Source organism: Trichechus manatus, unplaced genomic scaffold, assembly GCF_000243295.1.
Source record: "Trichechus manatus latirostris isolate Lorelei unplaced genomic scaffold, TriManLat1.0 scaffold00052, whole genome shotgun sequence".
In the NCBI taxonomy this organism is placed as follows: Eukaryota; Metazoa; Chordata; class Mammalia; order Sirenia; family Trichechidae; genus Trichechus; species Trichechus manatus.
The window spans coordinates 14,489,980-14,512,814 of NW_004443988.1; the positions used below are offsets into that span (position 1 = coordinate 14,489,980).

Consider the following 22,835-nt stretch of genomic DNA (forward strand, 5'->3'; position numbering starts at 1 on the left):
GAACCGGCCACTTTCAGCACATTTGACAAAACAGCCTTTCAGCTCTCAGAACTGAGAACCAAATTTTGGTCTTTGTGAACCATATTGGGAGATTATGTCAATCAGGTGAGTCGAGCATTCTGTGACATCTATAATTTGCTGCTTTTACTGTAACAAGTAATACGGTGACAAGAATAGTTACCTGAAGGTGAGTTTGGTTTTAAAGACGGCCTGTCCCTGTAGACCAGTACCTTGTCTTATAAACAGGTGATTGTGGTCACCTTGCAGTGGAGCTTTGTAAACATCAAACACTTCGTTGCCTAAATGCAGTGACATGCTGCAACAAGACATAAGTCACATATTAAAATCATAAAGCTTTCATTCTACCATTTTCATTTCACTTAAAATGTGATCAAACTGCTGTGTTCTCTCCTTACACAGAATTCAGAAGGAAAGAAAAGAATAAAGAAGGCATGGTGTGAAAAACTGTCTACGTAGAATACACAATGCCATGACATCTACGCAGTCTCTACTATTTTTCCAGTAAAAGAGAGTTTTAAAAAAATGTCAACTGATAGTGAGCAGTATACAACGGTGGGAGGTAGCTAACTTCCAAACTAACAATCGGCAGCCAACGAGAATGATTGTATTTCAGGCCCACTTTTAATGCCTCCATTAGCCTGTATGACCCCAACTACCTATTTATTTTTCTCAGGCTTTCTATGCGATGTTGTTGTAGCTGTTCCTTGCCGTTGAGTCGATTATTCTTTCATAACAGGTGGCCTGAAAATAAGATCCTATTACAAGCATGACCCCTCCTAGCCACATTCTGGTATTTCAATCCTCTTCAGGAAACTGTGCTCACCTTCCGTCTGACCACTTGACTATCCGAGCATTGCTTTCTTTCATTTCATTGCCTTCCTCATCCCGGCGTAGCCGCCATCGTATCGTATTTTCTACCTGGTTCAAAACACAAATGCGTCAGAAAACTGTAGTTTAACTGACTCTGTGTTTCTTTTCTCCTGAAAAGAAACAGTCATAGACAAAGCATAGGTAGGTGGTGATAGAAAAATAGACAACAGTGAAACCCTCTCGCTTCAATCACCTAAAGATGTGATAAATTAACAACAGGTAAAAAAAAATATACTTAAATGAATTTCTGAACTCCTAGTGCTGAAATGAGAGGGAGTGGGGAGCCAGAGCGTTTCAGCAGATGCTAAGTCTGCAGCAGCCCTGGGATGTTATAAGACACAGTAAGAGCTACGAGGGACAGGAGATGAGCCTTGTGCCCAGATCAGAGAGCATTTTAGAACTGAGAACAATACATGAAGCAGGTTCTCTCGCAGGACTAAATACCCCATGAAAAATGGGACAAAGAGACATGGCTTCAAGTCTAGAGAGACAAAAAAGCTCCCCATCGAGGAGTAAGAAAAAAAAAAAAATCTTGTGAAAATTGAAGCTCTAGGTATGAACAAGTTTCCCTGCATGGCAGGGAAACTCCAAACCAAGACATAAGCAGAGAGGTGAGGCTCACAGAGAGCCACTCTGGAGAAACGCTGTACTAGCCCAGACCACACTAGACCTTATGGAAAAAAGTAAGTGCTACTTCAGGTGAGCTGATAAGTAAAAGTTAAAAAGCACACAAGACCATATCCCATGAGTGACAGTCTGCAAACAAAACAAACAGGGAGACAGGGAGACTAACTCCCCAAGAACTTGAGTTACAGAAAAATCTAACGGAAATTATAATTACAAGGTATGCTTAAAAGTATTTAAGAGGTAAAGGAAAATAGATAAACTATAAGGAAAAGGCAAACACTATGAAAAACACACTGAACGCACACCACTCTTCACAGCTGCTTCCTGGAAACCCACTAAAGTGAAAGTGAAAAATTAAAAAAAGATACCCTCATAAGAATAAAAATAATGAAGACGGCAGCAAAGAGAAGTCAGCATTTTGAAAACCCACAGGTCATGCTTCGCTATGTCTATTTCTCCACCATCCACCCAAGGAATAGCAGCTTCCACTCCCATTTAGATTTTCTGGATCTCCACTCTGTTAGCAGCTACTGTCTTTGCAACTTAGTCCTAATGGCTCCCTTCCAATTTTTCTCCTTGCTTTTTTAATCCTCACTAAATAGATAAATAACTATAAAGCCAGCTGGTAAAAGAACTCTGCAATACTCAAGAATTCAATATGATGTCATGTTTAAGAGTTGTTTCAATGCAGACTGGGAGAGAGGGGCAGGAATACAGAAAAAACAAGATTGTCCACAAATTGACAATTGCTGAACTGGGTGACAGGCACAGGAGAGTTCAATGTACTAATCTTACTATAATTGTATATGCTGAAATTTTCCTTAATAAAGAATTAAAACAATCCGTTACTGGCCCTGTCTTCTCTCCCGTATAAATATGCAAACACACATGGGCTATTATTAACTGAGAAGCTATTCTGAAAAATGTTTTCTATCACGTAAGGTGATTCAAATAATGATGCTGTGATAGGACACACTGCTAGTTTTAGTCCACTGGGACGAAGGACATATGAAAGTACACCTAACACAGAGGACCACAGAGGTACATAAACTGTTCTTTGTTCACTAAGGAATTCCTTGTTCACTACAGAATTAACTATACCACCAATCGGCTCTATTTGAATTTTCAAGGAGACATCAGACTGGCCAGCCTAGTTTGAAACATCAGTCACAAAACAAAGGGTTCACAGTTATTTTCCATCACACACCAACATTTTAAAAGAAAGCACTCCGTGGTAAATATCAACATTTTGTACACTAAAGTACCAAGATTGCAAAGTAGAATATTTATTACTAAACTTTCTTTGATGTCTCTACTAGCATCTAACATTACATGATCTGAGACTATAATAGATATACTGATATTCACTGATGCATCATCATGACCGACAGAAAGTAAAAAAATAGAAATGTGAAAATAAATCTATAAAGAGTCAATAAATAAGGAGCTACCACATTAATTTATATAAATGATGGGGAACAATAAAAAGCAAGTGACAAAAGTAAGTATGATGAAAAAAGAATAAGCCCATAGGCACTAAAGTAGCCATGTTAGAATCTCATACTCTTGTTAGGTGATGTTGAGTCGATTCTGACTCATAGTGATTCCTGTCAGAGCAGTTGGCAGTGGTAGCCAGGCACTATCTAGCTGTGCTGGACTCAGTCAGGTAGACGCTGTGGTAGTTGTGGTCCACTAGTCCTTTGGACTAATCTTTCCCTTGTGTCTTTGGATTTCTTCATTCTCCCTTGCTCCAGATGGGGTGGGACCAGTATCTTAGATGGCCACTCACAAGCTTTAAAAAAGACCCCAGACACTACCCACCAACATAGGATGTAGAAGAACATTTTCTTTATAAACTATGTTATGTCAATTGAGCTAGATATTCCCTGAGACCAGCTCTCAGCCCAGTAATTTGGTCCCTCAGGGAGTGTGGATGTGTCTATGGAGCTTTCATGACCTTACCTTGGACAAGTTGTGCTGGCTTCCCCAGTATTCTGTACTGTCTTACCCTTCACCAAAGTTACCACCTGGCTATTGTCTATTTAGTGTTTTTCCTCTCAACCCCTCCCCGCCTTCATAACCATCAAAGATTGTTTCTTTTTCTGCATAAATCTTCTTGTGAGTTTTATAATAGTGGTCTCATACAGTATTTGTCCTTTAGTGATGAACTTATTTCACGCAGCGTAATGCCCTTCAGATTCATCCATGTTGTGAGATGCTTCACAGATTCATCGTTGTTCTTTATCATTGCACAGTATTCCATTATGTCTATCTACCATAGTTTGTTTGATAGGCACTTAGGTTGTTTCCATCTTTTTCACATTCTGAATAATGCTGCAATGAACACAAGTGTGCATATGTCTATTCATATAACGGCTCTTATTTCTCTAGGATATATTCCTAGGAGTAGGATTGCTGGATCATATGGTATTTCTATTTCTAGCTTTTTAAGGAAGTGCCATACCATTTTCCAAAATGGTTGTACCATTTTACATTTCCACCAGCAGGGCATAAGAGTTCCAAGCTCCCTGCAGCCTCTTCAACATTTGTTTTTTTTGATTCGTGCCAGTAATGGTGGAGTGAGATGGTATCTCACTGTGGTTTTGATTTGCATTTCTCTAATGTCTAGTGATTGCGAGCATTTCCTCATGTGTCTGTTAGCTGCCTGAATGTCTTCTTTGGTGAAATGTCTGTTCATATCCTTTGCCCATTTTTTAATTGGATAATATGTCTTTTTTTTTGTTGTTGTAGAAGTGTTGGATTTTCCTACAGATTTGAGAGATTAGAGCTTTGTCGGATTTGTCATAGCTAAAAATTTTTTCCCAGTTTCTAGGTTCTCTTTTTATTCTTTTGGTGAAGTCTTTTGATGGGCATATATGTTTAATTTTTAGAAGATCCCAGTTATCTAGCTTATCTTCCGGTGTTTGTGTATTATTAGTTATGGTTCGTATCTTGTTTATGCCGTGTATTAGGGTCCCTAGTGTTGACTCTATTTTTTTCTTCTATGATCTTAACAGTTTTTGGTTTTATATTTACGTCTTTGATCCATTTTGAATTAGTTTTTGTGTATGGTGTGAGGTATGGGTCCTGTTTCATTTTTTGCAGATGGACATCCAGTTTTGCTAGCACCATTTGTTAAAAAGACTTTTTCCCATTTGATGGACTTTGAGCCTTTGTCAAAGATCAGGTAGCTGTAGGCGGATAAATTTACAACTGGGTTCTCAATTCTGTTCCTTTGGTCAATGTGTCTGTCGCTGTACCAGCACCAGGCTGTTTTGCCTACCATAGCTGTATAGTAGGTTCTGAGGTCAGGCAGTGCTAGTCTTCCTACTTTACTCCTCTTCTTCGGTAGTGCTTTACTTATCCGGGGCCGCTTCCCTTTCCATATAAAGTTATTAATTAGTTTTCCATCTCTTTAAAGAATGCTGTAGATTGCTTTGGGAAGAACTTATGTTGTCACAATGTTGAGTCTATGTATCCATAAGCATAGTATGTTTTTCCATTTATGTAGGTCTCACTCGGTTTCTTGCAGTTTTTTGTAGTTTTCTTTGTATAGGTCTATTACATCCCTGGTTAGATTTATTCCTATTTTATTTTTTTAGGGGCTATTATAAATGATATTGTTTTCCTGATTTCCTTTACGTCATTCTCTTTATTGGTGTATAGGAATCCAATTGATTTTTGTATGTTTATCTAGTATCCTGCTACTCTGCTGAATCTATTAGTTCCAGTAGTTTTCTCGTGGAGTCTTTTGGGTTTTCTATGTATAGTATCATATCATCCATAAATAGGGACAGTTTTACTTCTTCAATACCAATTTGGACGCCCTTTATTTCCTTTCCTTGCCTTATTGCTCTAGCTAGACTTCCAGCACAATGTTAAATAGGAGTGGTGATACAGGGGAATATTTTCAGCCCGTCTATTAAGAATGATGTTGGCTTTTGGTTTTGTAAGATGACCTGTTTTACATTGAGAAATTTCCCTTCTATACCTATTTTATTGAGAGTTTTTATCAGAAATGGGTGTTGTACTTTGTCGAATGCCTTTTCTGCATTGCTAAAGATGATCACATGATTCTTTTCTTTCAGTTATGTAGCAGATTATGTTGATTGATTTTATAATGTGGAATCATCCTTGCATAACTGGTATGAACCCCACTTGGTCGTGGTGTATTTTTTTTTTGATATGATGCTGAATTCTATTGGCTAGAATTTTGTTGAGAATTTTTGCGTCTATATTCATGACAGAGACTGGTCTGTAATCTTTTTTTGTGGTGTCTTTGCCTGCTGTTGGTATCAGGGTTATGCTGGCTTCATAGAATGAATTCAGCAGTATTCTTTCCTTTTCTATGTTCTGAAACAGTTTGAGTAGTACTGGTATAAGCTCTTCCCTGAATGTCTGATAGAATTCTCCAGTGAAGCCTTCTGGGCCGAGGGGCAGTGCAGGGTGGAGTCCGGTGGTCCATGCCTGTGCCTCTCAAGGGTGTAATGCTCAGTGCATGGTGCTGACAGGCAGGAGGAACGGGGGAGGATGTGATGTGTGGAGCTAAGTGGGTGTGGGAGAGAAGAGAAACAGAAGAAAAAAAAAAAAAAATGGTGCTGAGGGAGCCTGCTGGTGGAGTGGCACGGACCCAGGGAAGCCATGTGCCAGTGGCTTTCCACCCGGGCGATGTGGCACAGCTTGTCAAAAAGGGGCGGAGGCAGCACACGCAGCTAGGTGGAAGGGAGAAAGGAAGGGAGGGAGATATGAGACAGAAAAAAAAGAAGGAAAAAAAAAGGTACATGTGGCCAGGTGGTTGGGAGAAAGGAAATGAAGGTAGAGAGAGACAAGGAACTGAGAAAGAAGAAACGAACAAAAAAATGCCCCGAGGGAGCCCACCAGTACGGTGGCACAGACCAGGGAAGCAGCTCCCGAGCTGAGCGGTGCGACACAGCCCATCAAGAAGGAGTTGAGATGGCACACGGCGCCAGCTGGGTGGAAGAAAGGAAAGGAAGGAGGTCAGACAGAGACAAGAAACAAAAAGAAGCCAAACAACAAAATGGTACTGAAGAAGCCGGTTGGTAGGGGCGGGGCAAATCCAAGCAGCAAGGAGCCAGCTTCTCTCCCGCCAAGTGACCATGGCCTGCTGGAAAGCGGCAGAGGCCACACAGAGGGAAGAAGGGTGGGGAGTGGGAAAGCGTGTATCCCTGTTACCGAGTGCTCTGTCTCCTGCTGGGAGCTCCATGAAGTTGCCTTCTTGTACTCCCTGTCTGCCATTCTTGGTGGCTGAGGGGTCCAAGATGGTGAGTCTGTGCCATGTTAGCTGATAGGGGACCTCCACTCCATAGCTCTCTTCGTTCTCTGTTCTCTGTCAGTTTCTTATTCCATTTGGTGCTTGGCTGAGTTCTTTATCCCTTCATTTGATGTTTAGGGTTCCCGGACTGACGTTTGTATCTGTTTTACTTAGTTTTTCGGGTCTTTGCTGTAGAGCAACTGCATGGTGCTTCTATAGCTCCATGTTGGCTCAGCCTCCTCACGTTTGATTTCTTGACTGCAGCTTCCATGAGCGTTGATTATGGATCCAAATAAAATGAAATCCTTGACAATTTCAATCTTTTCTCTTGTTTATCATGATGTTGCTTATTGGTCCAGTTGTGAGGATTTTTGTTTTCTTTATGTTGAGGTGTAATCCATACTGAAGGCTGTAGTCTTTGATCTTCACCAGTAAGTGCTTCAAGTCTTCTTCACTTTCAACAAGCAAGGTTGTGTCATCTGCATATCACAAGCTGTTAAGGAGTCTTCGTCTCCAATCCTGATGCCCCATTTTTCTTCATATAGCCTAGCTTCTCAGATTATCTGCTCAGCATATAGGTTGAAAAAGTATGGTAAAAGGATACAATCCTAATGCACACCTTTCCTGATTTTAAAACACGCAGTATTCCCTTGTTCTGTTTGAATGACTGCCTCTTGGGCTATGTACAGGTTCCTCATGAGCACAATTAAGTGTTCTGGAATTCCCATTCTTCACAATGTTATCCATAATTTGTTATGATCCACACAGTCAAATGCCCTTGCATAGTCAATAAAATACAGGTAAACATTTTTCTGCTAACCCTAAATCAAAGAAGGCTTGGTTGCACAGTGGTTAAAGCACTCGGCTGCTGAGAGGTCGGCGATTCAAATCCACCAGCTGCTCCATGGGAGGAAGATATGGCAGTCTGCTTCCATAAAGATTACAGTCTTGGAAACCCTATGGGGCAGTTCTACTCTGTCCTATAAGGTCACTATGAATCGGAATCGATTGGACAGCAACAGGTTTAACGCTAGATCAATACATACACATGTTCCAAGGAAATAACATTAACAGCTGGGCTAATGGGAGTGGAGGATGGGTAGGCAGGAGCAAGGCAACAAAACCCCAAAATCAGTCTAAGTAGTATAAACTATTAATTGGTAACCAAAAACAAGCCATTAGCCTCTGTGTATCGCCTTTTCTCATTTGATTTGAATTTCCATTAAGAAAAAGAAGAGTACTGAAGTCTCACTGTAAAGCTAAGCCCATGCCTTTCGGACAAAAAACATATTGATACAGTATCAAGGTTGTTTAATTACTTGTGGATCTTTCACATTTGAAGACAGAGTATTATTAGAAATTTAAACATTTAGCCTCTGAATTATAAGAATGCCAAACTGGCACTTCTCAACATTCTAAGACCATGTACAATATCTACTGTCTAGAAAATAAAGTATTTATGGAAATCCTTTATGTTTAAGAATTTAAAATGCACAGCTCTAATTTCAGTATCATACGTTCAACTGCTTCTCTTCTCCTTAGTACAATTCCAGCTCTAAAACTTCTGCTTGACATATGTCTGTCTTCCTTATTTAAACGGAGATTAGAGGTCTCCTTGGACAAACCAGATACTACAACACATCAAAGAGAAGCATTAATGAGAATTTAGTGCAGTAAAAATCTCTCCTACTAGTCAACAAGAGCAATCAAAAGAATACAAAAAAGAGAGCTATATATATGAAGTATTATGTAATAAATTCTCCTTTTGTACATGATTTGTTTATCCATAGATTAAAGAGCCTGAAGAATCTCCTCTCGCAGGAAATTACTAGAACTCATCCACAGTATATATGGATGTAGTCATATGTATCTAACCACAGTAATAACTATTTCAAAAGAAGAAACTAAAATTTTTTTAAAAGCATCAAAAAAATATGACAGCAACTGGCAAACATTTAGCTAGACTGACACAGAAGAGAAGAGATGCAAACAACCAAAACAAAAAATGAAAGAGGAGATATTACAACTGACCTGATAGAAAATTATGACAGAATATTATGAACAACTGTAAAGCAAAAAACTGGATAACCTAGATGAAATGGACAAATTGTTACTACTGACCTATAGAAAGAGAATTATGACAGAATATTATGAACAACTGTATAGCAAAAAACTAGATAATCTAGATGAAATGTTAGAAGCACACAACCTATCCAAACTGACTCATAACAAACGAAGACATCAAATCAGTGATCAAAAACTTCCCAACAAATAAAAGTCCTAGTTTCACTGAAGAATTCTACCAAACATTTAGAGAACTGACACCAATACTGTTTAAACTCTTCCAAAGGACAGAGAAGGAAGGAATACTCCCTAATTCATTCTATTTAGCAAATATAACCCTCATACCCAAACCAGACAAAGAACTGTGAGAAAAGAAAACTATAGGTCAATACCTCTCATATAGATGCAAAAATTCTCAACAAAATACTACTGAACAGAATCCAACAGCACATTAAAGGAGTTATACAACCACGACCAACTGGGATTTATTCCAGGAATGCAGCGATGGTTTGACATTAGAAAATCAATCAATGCAATACACTACATCAATAGAAAAAAGAAAAAGAACCACATGATCATCTCTATGGACGCAGAAAAAGCATTTGATAAAATCCAACACCCTTTCTTGATAAAAATTCTAACAAAGAAAGGAACAGAAGGGAAATTCCTCAGTATGATTCAGGACATATATGAAAAGCCAACATCCAACATTATACTTAATGGAAAAACACTGAGTTTTCCCCTTGAAATTGGGAACAAGACAAGGCTGCCTGTTCTCATCACTTCTATTAAATATCATATTAGAAGTCCTAGCCAGAGCAAAAAGACAAGAAAAAGAAATAAAAGGTATCCACACTGGAAAAGAAGAAGTAAAATTATCTCTACTCACGGATGATATGATCCTATATAGAGAAAATCCCAGAGTCCACAATAAAACTTCTAGAGCTAATAGAGGAATTTAACAAAGTTGCAAGGTACGAGGTCAACAAACAAAAATCAACTGGATTTGGATATACACTAGCAATGAGCTATCTGAAAAGGAAATTAGGGAACAATTCCATTTACAATAGCATCTGAGAGAATAAAATACCTAGGAATAAATCTAACCAGCGATGTGAAGGACTTATACAATGAAAACTATAAAACACTGCTGACAGAGATTAAAGAAGACTTAAATAAATGAAAAGATGTTCCATGTTCATGGATTGGAAGACTTAATATTGTTAAGATGTCAATACTACCCAAAGCAATCCATAGATTCAATGCAATCCCAATCAAAATTCTAACAGCCTTCTTTACAAAAATCGAAAAACCAATCCTAAACTTTATATGGAATGACAAGAGGCCCTGAATAGCTAAAACAATGTTGAAAGAGAAGAACAAAGTAGGAGGACTCACACTTCCTGAGTTTAAAACATACTATACAGATACAGTAATCGGAACAGCCTGGTACTGGTATAACAACAGACACATAGACCAATGGAATAGAACTGAGAGTCCAGAAATAAACCCACACATCTATGGTCAACTGATTTTTTTTTTTTTTAAATTGTGCTTTAGTTGCAGGTCAACTGATTTTTGACAAGAGTGCTAAGGCCATCTGATGGAGAAAGAAGTGTCTCTTCAGTAAATGGTGCTGGGAAAATTGGATATCCACATGTGAAAAATGACACAGGATCCACGAGTCACACCATATACAAAAACAAATTCAAAATCGATTAAGGACCTAAATGTACAAACTAAAACCATAAAATTCTTAGAAGAACAAGCAGGGGCAATGCTGTCACACCTAGCTTTCAACAATGGATTATCTAATGTAATAACGAAAGCACAAACAGCAAAAGACAAAATCAGTAAATGGCACCTCATAAAAATTAGAAGCTTTTGTTCATCAAAAGACTACCAAAAAAGTGAAAAGACAAGCTACCGACTGGGAGTATATCTTCTGAAATCATATATCTGACAAGAATCTAATAAGCAAAATATACATAAAACTTTAACAACTTAAGAAAAGACAAATAACCCAATCATAAAATGGACAAAGGACTTGAATAGACATTTCACCAAAGACAACATTCAAATGGCCACCAAACACATGAAAAGATGCTCAGCATCGTTAGCCATCAGAGAGATGCAAATCAAAACCATAGTAAGATACCATTTCACTCCCACTAGGATGGCTAAGGTTAAAAAAAAAAAATACAGGAAATAACAAATGCTAGAGATGATGTGGGGAAATTAGAACCCTTATCCATTGCTGGTGGGAATGCAAAATGGTACAGCCTTTGTGGCAAACAGTGTGGCAGTTCCTCAAAAAACTAAAAACAGAACTACTATATGACCCAGCAATTCTACTCCTAGGTATCTACCCAAAAGACTTGAAAGCACAGACTCTAACAGAGACTTGTATACCACTGTTCATTGCAGCACTATTCACAATAGCCAAAAAGGGTGGAAACAACCTAAATGTCCACCGACAAATGAATGGGTAAACAAAATATGGTACATACATACAATGGAATACTACTCAGCCAGTAGGAGAAATGAAGTCCTGCTACACGCTACAGTATGGATGGAGCTTGAAGACACTATGCTGAGCGAAATAAGCTGGTCACAAAAGGACAAATATTGTATGACCTCACTTACATAAAAAGAAAAAACAAACATATGGAAACCAAAGTTTATTAGTGGTTACCAGGAACAGGAGGGAGGGAGTAAAGGGGGGTTAATGGTGATGAAAAAAATCACATTGATTAAGAGTACGGTTGCACAGCCGTAACTGCTGTGAATAAGTTATACACCTACAAAAAGTTGAATGGCAAAAATTGTGTGATAGATATATTTACAACAATGACAAAAAAAAAGAATAGCTTTGCTGAGGCTGCTTATGTACAACCAAACACCTCATGGGATTTAGTTCTCTGGTTTGTAGGTTTAGGGTCATGGTTTCACGAGACATCCCAGTTAACTGGTCTAATAACATGTTTAGTGCTTCTGTTCTACGTTCCAGTTCCCTGCATCGTGCCTGGCAAGCAGCCATTTAAGACACAACAATTGGTCTCTACTCAAGTGGAGCTACAGAGGAAGAAGGCGCATCAGAATAGGAGGAAAATGTATGGCTAATTGCCTCCATGAACAACTGCCTCCTTTGTCAAGACACTGGAATAACTGTATGGTGCCTGGCTACCATTACTGAATATTTTGATCAAAGATTCCATAGAACAATCCTGATCAAAAGGGGGAAGACGCAGAACAGAATTTCAAATTCTCATAGACTCTAGACTTTCTGGAGCCATGGAGGGTGGATGAACCCCTAAAATTATTGACCTGAGATAATCTTTAAACCTTAAACCAAAAATATCCCCTGAAAGTCATCTTAAAACCGAACAATAGTTTAGCTTAACTAGTAAAAAAAGGTCTGCCTTGAGCATTATACTCTTTCAAGAACTATCTATACGGGATCAAATTGACAACAGCAACTCAAAAGATAGGAGCTTTAGGGGAAAGTGAGTTTATGCTAATAGTGGAGGAACAACTCAGAAGAGGAGGGTGAGAATGGCTGCACAACTCAAAGAATGTAATCAATGTCACTAAACTGTACAAATCGAAACTGTTGAAATTGGTATATGTTTTGCTGTGTATATTCTCAACAACAATTAGGTAACATTTAGAGGAAAAAAAGTACAACAGCAAGAAAAGTGTTAGAAAAGTGACACCTTAAAAAAAAACAAGCTATATATTTTCTTCCCTAAAAATATTCTGAGAAGGTAGGCAATTCATTTGCTGACAGAACAGGAAACCTAAAAATTTATTTTCAAAAGCTCAAAGTTTCAAGTTAGTCTAGGTTTTATTTTGTAAAAGAAAGGAGTAAAGCATGGAATGGTACCTTTAATTTTAACCTGGTTCTACCTTCCTCATCCAACATTTCCTCATCTTCAAATTCATCTTCATAATACTGAGGATCAAAAGGTCTGCAAATTGTTTTTACATAAACTATTAATCATATGTTAAGGAATATTATTACTGTTATAGAGTAATATCTCTATTAATACATACCAATGTATTAAAGTACTAATAACATTAATGATAACATAATTTAAAAATCATCATAATCAAATACCTTCATTTCAACTTCAACAAGTATTCAAATTACTGTTCTTCCTTAAAATTTGGTATTAATACATATTGCTTAAAATAAAGTGCAAGCAAGCCTAAATATTCAAAATGTTGTTTATTCTTATTACGTAAGGAACAGACTCCACATGCTCCAGCTTTCCACATCATTTTGCTTGGCCAGGAAAAACTTAAATCACACAAGAGCTTGCATGTCACTTAGTGAATAATGCCCATCCACACTGTTTAACTGCTAACCATAAATGGTCCAAAAACCAATAGCTTTTCCAGATCCACAGCGGCTGCTACCGTGGCCATGCGCAGCTTCTCTACCAAATTCCCTCACTTTCAATCTCAGCTTTTTCAGGATTTCACTAGTCAAAAACACCTTGAAGACTTATGATGTCTGTTAATTCATAAGAACATATCAAACTGCTAAAAACAATTACATTAGAAGTCTCCCTTACAACAGTCCATACTTTTTCCACCACAGGATATTTTTTCAGAGATACATGAATTATTTTTTCAGAGATACATGAGAAACCTTCCATTTTTTTGTGATGAGTCGATTCATGTAAAATAAAAACATCAACATTCCATATATTTCTATTTAACATGTAGAAAAAATTTAATTGATCCTTTACCTGGGCTCTACACTCAGAAAGTTTGGCAGTTTAACAAAATACAAGTCATTTCCTAAATCAGTGTTTACTTTGGGTATTTCTACTTCTATTCTGGTCTCAGGAATTGGCTCTTCCTCCTGTTGATCCTGAGGCAATCCATTTTCATCCTAGTAAAAGAATCATAGAATTTTAGAGCATGGTGGGGCCTTAGAAATGGCCTAGCTGAACTACTGCACTTTAATGACTTAGGTGGCCAAAAGCCTATTTAGACATCACTTTAGGGCTAAAGCAATCCCCAGCCTTCATCTCTACCCACCCACCCACAAAAGATCAGTTTGGATGCATCAGTACAGGAAAATCTCTTTTGTGAAAAATCTATCTTGTAAATATTAGCAACAGAAGTGTGAAACTCAACAACGGTTCAAAGTGAAATAACTCTAGCAATTCAAATCAGAGATGATCATTAACAGCACACATTTCTTGGCATGAACAAACAAAAAACATTTAAGTCAATGGTTCTCAATCACAGGTACTCACAGTCTAGCCCTTGAAGGCTTGGCACCAACCTCATGCCGGGTAGTTACTTCTACTCTCCCTTACAATCAAGCCTTCCTTACACAATTAACTAAGAAAGTTGTGTGTTCATTGTGTTTCCATATCACAATTCAGTTGTCAACATCCTCTTCTTGGCAAAAGTGAGACCCTTAGCCTCTGACACTTTTACTCAGCCTTGAATAAGGGGTCCAGTTCACACTAGTAATTTTACTTACAACAGGCTGTCCTGGAGTGGGTGGCTTATCTTCCCCATCACTCCCTGAAGATATATCATCTGCACCTCCAAACAGATCCATAGTTCCATTATTATCTTCAATGAAGGAGGAAAAATGAACAGTATTAATTTCTATAACTAAAGTTCTTCAATAGGATGTCCCTGGAGAAGGACATTATGCTTGGTAAAGTAGAGGGTCAGCAAAAAAAGAGGAAGACTCTCAACGAGATGGACTGACACAGTAGCTATAACAATGGGCTCAAGCATAACAATGATTGTAAGGATGGCGCAGGGCTTGGCAATGTTTTATTCTGTTGTACATACAGTTGCTGTCAGAACCAACTTGATGGCACCTAACAACAACAAGGTTCTTCGAAGGTGATCACTTGAAAACATTCCTAAGGTTTTGGGACCAGGCACCAGGAAACCATCCAAAAAACAACCCTATGCCTGGCTCTCAAAGGGCTAAGTAGAATTTCTGTGGACAGGGAAAGGGGCAAAGACAGTGAAAGGCAAAGCTGCACAGGAGGCACTTCTTTCTCCCTTCATTTTCTGTATCTTTACTCTTTCATTTCTTTTATTCCCTAGGAGCCCAAATGTCCTCCTATAGTATATTCAAACTTGAGGCTTAAGCACTCCACACAGGCCAATTTTCTGTGTCAAGTGCCCCAAGGTTCAAAATTATAAGTCCATGTCTTCTCAGGTGCTGATTCTTTCTGGTCAGAGCTTCAGCTAGATAGACGCAAACAACAAAACCACAATCCGTATAAATGAATAAACCAAGGTGGGTTACTAGAGTGAATGAATAGAAAGAGAGGAGGGTGGTCAGAAAGCAGACTGCTTGAAAGTGAAATTACAGAAGGGCTACATAATGACATGGTCTAGGATAAGATGACAACAGTGAGTTACTAAGCTAGGATGGAGGACAAGATCACCGAAAAAGAAGAAGGGTACTGAAAAGTTCATCTATGTGATAAAATTATCAAAGCTATAACTCCATTCACCCACATTCTGATGTTTTCTTCTTAGTTCTTACCACTATCTGACTGCGATGCAGTGAATTACTTAATATGGCCCTTCTAGCCACAGTGTTTGTAATTCCCACCAAATGACTGGGTAGCACTATGCATATGACATGCTTGTGGCCCACCAAGGGGATCGGATAGCTTGCTAATAATGTAAATAAGGTGCATGGCACCCTTGTGGGAGTGGGACCATGCAAATAAGGTGTACGGAACCCTAACAAGGGGATTGGTCAGTTTTGCCATTCTGCTAGGCTTAAAATGAGCCATCCCAGAGGTGAGACAGGGAACTCCCCACCACCAAGAAGAGACAGAACCGAAGTGCATTTTAGTTATCTACTGCTGCTATAACAGAAATATCAAAAGTGGATAGCTTTAACAGAGAATTATTCTCTCATACTTTAGGAGGCTGGAAGTCCGAATTCGGGGTGCCAGTTTTAGGGCAAGGCTTTCTTTCTCTGTTGGCTTTTGGGGAAGGTCCTTGTCTCCTTTCCAAATCTGTGGGCCCGGCTTTGCTTGGAAATCTTCATGTATCTTGGAATCAATCTTTCCCTGTGTCTACGAGTTCTCAGAGCTGGGACCCCGGGTTCAATGGACACACTCTGCTCCCAGCTCGTCTTTCTTGGTGGTACTCAGGTCCTTCTCTCTCTCTGCTGGTTTCTCTCTCCTTTCATCTATTGTAAGATAAAAGGTGATGCAGGCCATACCCCAGGGAAACTCCCCTTATTACACTGGATCAGGGCTGTGACCTGAGTAAGGGTGCTGTGTATCACCTTAATCCTTCGTTAACATAACAAACATAACCTACTCCTCATTAACATAACCTAATCCTGCCTCATTAACACAGGGATTAGGATTTAGAAGACATCACAAAATGGTGATAATTACATCAGATCACAAAATGAAGGACAATCTCACAATACTGGGAATCATGGCCTAGTCAAGTCAAAACATTTTTTGTTTTTAAATTTTTTTTACTGTACTTTAGATGAACGTTTACAGAACAAATAGTTCCTCATTGAACAGTCAATACACATATTGTTTTATGACATTGGTTAACAACCCCACAACATGTCAACACTCTCCCTTCTCAACCTTGGAGGACCTTTTTGTTGGTGAAAATATACACAGTCAAAGTTACACCATTTCAAAAGTTTCTACATGGACAATTCAGTGACATCAATTACATTCTTCCATCTGTGCTGCTATTCTCACTATCCTTTTCCAAATTATTCCATCACCATTATCTTCAATTTACTGCCCCCTAGGTTTCCCATCAAACCTTTTGAGTTGCTGTTGCCAATTTGATCTCACATAATTTTTCTTTTGTACCTTAGATGAAGGTTTGCAGAACAAATACTTTCTCATTAAACAGTTGGTACACATATTGCCCTATGACAATGGTTAACAACCCCATGACATGTCAACACTCCCTTATCAACCTTCGGTTCCCTATCACCAGCTTTCCTGTCCCCTCCTGCCTTCTAGTTCTTGTCCATGGACTCCTGTGCCTCATTAGTCCTGTTTTGTTTTATGAGGCTGTCCAATCCTCGGCTGAACAGTGAACTTGGAGAGTGACTTCACCACTAAGCGAAAAGGGTATCCGGGAGCCATACTCTCAGGGTTCCTCCAGTCTCTGTCAGGCCAGTAAATCTGGTCTTTTTTTTGTGAGTTAGAATTTTGTTCTACATCCTTTTCCAACTCTGTCCAGGACCCTCTATTGTGATCCCGCTGACAGCAGTCAGTGGTGGTAGCTGGGTACCATCTAGCTTTACTGGACTCAGGCTGGTGGAGGCCGTGGTAGATGTGGTCCATTAGTCCTTTGGACTAATCTTTTCCTTGTATCCTGTTCTCTTCATTCTCCCTTGCTCCCGAAGGGGTGAGACCAGTGGAGTACCTCAGATGGCTGCTCACAGGCTTTTAAGACCCAGATGCTCCTCACCAAGGTAGAATGTAGAACATTGTCTTTATAAACTGTGTTATGCCAATTGAGCTAGATGTTCCCCGAGACCATGGCCGCCACAGCCCTCCACCCAGCAATTCAGTCCCTCAGGGAGTTTGGAAGTGTCTACGGAGAGTCCATGACCTTTCCTTGTAAAAGTTGTGCTGGCTTCCCCAGTATTGTGTACTGTCTTACCCTTCACCAAAGATACCACTTGGCTATTGTCTGTTTAGTTTCCCCCCAACCCTCCCATCCCTTGTGACCAATAAAGATTGTTTCTTTTTGTGTGTAAACTTTTACATGAGTTTTTACAGTACAGGTCTCATACAATATTTGTCCTTTTGTGATTGACTTCTTTCACTCAGCATAATGTCCTCCAGTTTCATCCATGTTATGAGATGCTTCACAGATTCATCATTGTTCTTTATCTTTGCATAATACTCCACTGCGTATATGTACCATAGTTTATCCATTCGTCTATTGATGGGCATCTAGGTTGTTTGCATCTTTTTGCTATTGTGAACAGTGCTGCAATGAATATGGGTGTGCATATGTCTATTCGTGTGACAGCTCTTACTTCTCTAGGATATATTCCTAGGAGTGGAATTGCATTTTATAGTGTTTTATTTGTGGTGCTGACGTTTTCTTTGTTCCTCTTACTCTCCTGTGCTGCGTTCCTTTTGTCTGTGGATTTTTCATTTTTGTTTTTGTAGGTTTTGTTTTTACTGAGACTTTATGTTTTTCTTCTTTATTTTGATGGGTAGGTTTGTTAACTTTCTTTGTGGTTACCTTGAAATTTACCTTTATCTTCCTAGATTTGAACCAGTCTATTATTACTTGCTATAGCCTTGCCTTCCTCTCCATTAGAAGGTTCTATACCTACACTGTTTATTCCCTCTTTTATTGTTCTGATGCTGTTGTCATTTACGGACTAACCTCTCTGGTTCCCTGTTGTAATTCTTTTGGTTTTGGGTAGTCCTTAAGGGTTCATTTCCTAGGTTGGTATCTGGCTAGTACAATCCTGTGTCCTAGATTCAGCCTGTGGTCTGATGTTTGTTCTCAGATCGAAGGACTCCCTTTAATAAGTCTTGTAAGTTTGGTTTGGTTTTTACATAGTCCCTTAATTTCTGTTTATCTGGAAAAGACCTAATTTCACCATGATATTTGAACAAAAGTTTTGAAGGATATATTATTCTTGGCTGGCAGTTTTTTTCTTTCAAGGTTTTATATATGTCATCCCATTGCCTTCTTGACTGAATGGTTTCTGCCGAATAATCCGAGCTTAGTCTTATTGTTTCTCCTCTGTGTGTGACTTTTTGTTTTTCTCGAGCTGCTTTCAGGATTCTTTGTCTTTGGTTTTGGCAAGTGGGATTATGATATGCCTTGGTGATTTTCTTTTGGGGTCTCTCCTATATGGGGTTCGTTGAGCTTCTTGGATGGTCAGCTTTTCATCTTTCATGATATTGGGGAAGTTTTCTGTCAGCAATTCTTCAATGATCCTCTCTGTGTTTTCTGTTTTCTCCTCCTGTTGTGGAACTCTGATCACTAGCAGATTTTTGCTTTTGATTGTATCCCACATAATTCTCAGGGTTTCTTCATTATTCTTTGTTCTTTTTCCTGATTTTTCCTCTGAGTTGTAGCCAAGTGTTTGTCTTCAATTTTGATGATCCTATCTTCCATCGTTTCAAACCTGCTCTTCAGCCCTTCTATGACACTGTCCATTTCTGAAATTTTGTTGTTTATCTTTTGGATTTCTAATCGCTGTTTTTGTATGATTTCTAGTTGTGAATTTATTTTAGCATTTTGTTCCTGTATTACTTCCTGGACCACGGAGTGAGAAAGCTGAGTGACTTCAGGCAGAAAGCTTGCTGCCACAGTGGAGTGCCTCCGGGCACTTGGCAGAGCTAGGCTCCCCAATCCATGGAGCTAAGAGTTGTTAACACTTGACTCAGAAAGCCCCGAGCAGGGCCCAGCAACAGAGGGTGAGAAAAAACTGTCCTGGTTAAGAACTGTATTCTGAGTTGTTCCTGTTACTTCTAAGTTGATCCTGATCTTGAGTTGTATCCTGTTACTTCCCTAATAAACCCCATAATCATGAGTATGGTCTGTGAGTTCTGTGTGGCCACTGCAACGAATAATTGAACCTAGCATAGGAGAGTGCCATGGGAAGGATGATTGGTATCAGAATTAGTAAAAAGGCTGGTGAGATGAGGTATGTCTGACCTCCACCTCATAGGAATCAGCCTTGGGCAGTTGATGCTGATAATGATTCTCTTTCCCCCTTGTTAAGTCAGAGGGCTCAGTGGCCATGCCGTTTTTACACCAACATACCACATATTTAATTTACTTATCGTGTTACTAGTCTCCCTACCTTACCCTCACCCCATCAGAATGTAAGTTATACAGGGAGGAGTTTTCATCTGTTTTGATCATTGCTACATCCCCAAGGCTTAGAACAATATTAGTATATATCAGTATACTCAGTAAGTATCTATAAACAAAATGAAAGAATGAACATAACTTCTTTAATTCTTACAACCCTCTTTAAAAAACATCCCCCTTTTATAGATTAGAAAACTGATGTTTAGAGTAATTAATTTGACCAAAATCATACAGTTGGAAAGTGGAGAGACAAAGATTCTAACCTAGACCATTTACTTGACTCCAAAGTCTACGCACGTAACTACTAGTTATAAACCCAAAGATCTTTTTTTTTTAATTGTACTTTAACTATAAGTTTACAATTCAAGTCAGTTTCTCATACAACAATTTATACACACATTACTATATGACCCTAGCTGCTCTCCCTCTACTGTGACGCAAACTCCTTCTTTCCACTCCGGATTTCCCATGTCCATTCAACCAGCTCCTGACCCTCTTTGCCTTCTCATCTCACCTCTGGACAGGAGCTGCCCATTTAGTCTCACATAGCTACCTGAGCTAAGAAGCACATTCCTCACAAGTATCACTTTATGTCCCATAATCCAGTCTAATCTTTGTCTGAAGAGCTGGTCTCAGGAATGGTTTCAGCTCTGGGCCAACCAGAAAGTTCGAGTGCCATGTCTTCTTGGCTCCCTCCAGTCTCAGTCAAACCATTAAGTCTGATCTTTCTACTAGAATTTGAGTTCTGCACCCCACTTTTCTCCTGCTCTGTCAGAGACTCTCTGTTGTGTTCCCTGTCAGGGCAATCATTGGTAGTAGCCAGGCACCATCTATTCTTCTGGTCTCAGGCTGATAGAGTCTCTGGTTTATGTGGCCCTTTCTGTCTCTTGGGGTAATATTTTCCTTGTGTCTATGGTGTTCTTCATTCTCCTTTACTTCAGGTGCACTGCGACCAATTGATGCATCTTAGATGGCCACTCGCTAGCTTTTAAGACCCCAGACGCCACTCACCAAAGTGGGATGCAGAACATTTTCTTAATAAACTTTGTTATGCCAATTTATCTAGATGTCCCCTGAAACCATGGTTCCCAGACCCCTGCCCCTGCTACTCTGTCCCTCAAAGTGTTTAACTGTATTCAGGAAACTTCTTGGCTTTTAGTTTAGTCCATTTGTGCTGTCTTCCCCTGTGTGTGTGTTGTCCTTCCCTTCACCTAAGATAATTCTTGTCTACTACCTAGTTAGTGAATACCCCTCTCCCTTCCCTCCCTCATAACCATCAAAGGATGTTTTCCTCTGTGTTTAAATCTTTTCTTGACTTCTTATAATAGTAGATGCAAATATCTTTAAGTACAGAGTTTGCCGTCCTGTCTAGCTGTCTTCTTTCCTCTCTAGATGACCCTTAAATGCTTACTTTAATTATGATGTTACTTATGATAAATTACATAAGCTGATTAACATTAATACCTAATTACCAGAGGCGGGGCCAAGATGAGAGTAGTCAGACGCTTCCTGTGGTCCCTCTTACAACAAAGACCCGAAAAAATAAGTAAATTGATTATATATGACAATCTAGAGGCCCTGAACATCAAAGGCAAAGTTGAGGAATCAGTCTGAGTAGCAGGGGGAGGGAGAGATGGTTCAGAAGCAGCAAGGAGTTGCCAGACCTGACCTGTGGGAATTGGCACCCTGCAGGCCAGATCAGATGGCGTGCACGGTGAGGCGAGCAGTGGCATTCGGGATGCGTTTTCCACGTCAAGAGAGACCAAGACTCGGGGAACATCTAGCTCAACTGGCATGACACAGCCTATAAAGACAATGCTCTACATTCTACCTTGGTGAGTAGTGTCTTGGGTCTTAAAAGCCTGTGAGAGGCCATCTAAGATACTCCACTGGTCTCATCCCTTCGGGAGCAAGGGAGAATGAAGAGAACAGAATACAAGGAAAAGATTAGTCTGAAGGACTAATTGTCCACAGCTACCAAGGCCTCCACCGGACTGAGTCCAGTACAGCTAGATGGTGCCCGGCTACCACCACTGACTGCTCTGACCAGGATCACAACAGAGGGTTCTGGACAGAGCTGGAGAAGGATGTAGAGCATAATTCTAAATCACAAAAAAAAAGACCAGATTTACTGGCCTGAAGGAGACTGGAGAAACCTCGAGAGTATGGCCCCCAGACACCCTTTTAGCTCAGTGGTGAAGTTACCTCCGAGGTTCACTGTTCAGCCTGGGAGTAGACAAGCCCCGTAAAACCAAATGAGACTAACGAGGTACAGGAGTCCAGTAACAAGGGCCAGAAGGCAGAAGGGGACTAGGAAGCTGGTGATAGGGAACCCAAGGTTGAGTAAGGATATTGTTGATGTGTTGTGAGATTGTTAACCATTGTCATAGGGCAACATTTGTAGTACCTGTTAAATGAGAAACTATTTTGTTCTGTAAGCATTCATCTTAAGTGAGAATAACAGCACAATTGGAAGAGCGTAGTCAATGTCACTGAACTGTGTATGTACAAACTTTTGAAACGGTGTATCTTTGGCTATGTGTATTTTCACCAAAAAAGAAAAAAAAGTTGAGAAGTTAGAGGGTTAATATGTTGTGGGGTTGTTAACCAATGTCATAAAACAACATGTGTACTACTGTTCCATGAGAAACTATTTGTTCTGTAAGCCTTCACCTGAAGTACAATAAAATATAAAAAAAAAAAAAAAGAGAGAGAGAGACCAAGAGGTGGAGAGTCTACTCAAGCCTCCAGAACCAGTGAAAAGCGACTCTCAATCGGCAAAAGCTAAGTATATGCGTCTAACCCACTGCACGGATCAAAAAACACCCCATTTGGGAAGACCCTCTCTCCCATTTACCTGCCTCCTCCCTATTCTGCATCGGGGTCCCAGGCCAGCTTTAGCAATTGCCGCATCTCCCCGGCTGGAAATAGGACCCGTCACACGCCCTGAGCCATTCTCCCAGTCTTGGAGAGAGAACAAATTAACAAACAGGGAAAAAATAATCTGCCAGCTCCCCTAAGCCAGAAACTCAGGGTAGGCACAGGTATAAGGGATCCACGGATTTTGAATGCCTTTCACCCCTGCATAGACCTGTGTGGGCCCATTTCAACAGCATAGGGCCTCATTAGC

The 22,835-nt window shown here is 39.6% G+C and overlaps 1 protein-coding gene across 3 annotated transcripts in view; it reads right to left on the reverse strand.

Moving 5' to 3' along the window:
• The window catches only part of LEO1 (LEO1 homolog, Paf1/RNA polymerase II complex component), a 53,001-nt gene that overhangs the window by 13,762 nt on the left and 16,404 nt on the right, over positions 1–22,835 (reverse strand). For all 3 annotated transcript variants that reach the window (XM_023732483.1, XM_004377670.2, XM_023732484.1), the window contains exons 4-8: positions 14,361–14,455; positions 13,612–13,757; positions 12,741–12,825; positions 845–939; positions 182–316 (exon numbers count right to left, since the gene is read on the reverse strand). In XM_023732483.1, the coding sequence (XP_023588251.1) occupies positions 182–316; positions 845–939; positions 12,741–12,825; positions 13,612–13,757; positions 14,361–14,455 (556 nt within the window). The remainder of the gene's footprint in view (positions 1–181; positions 317–844; positions 940–12,740; positions 12,826–13,611; positions 13,758–14,360; positions 14,456–22,835) is intronic.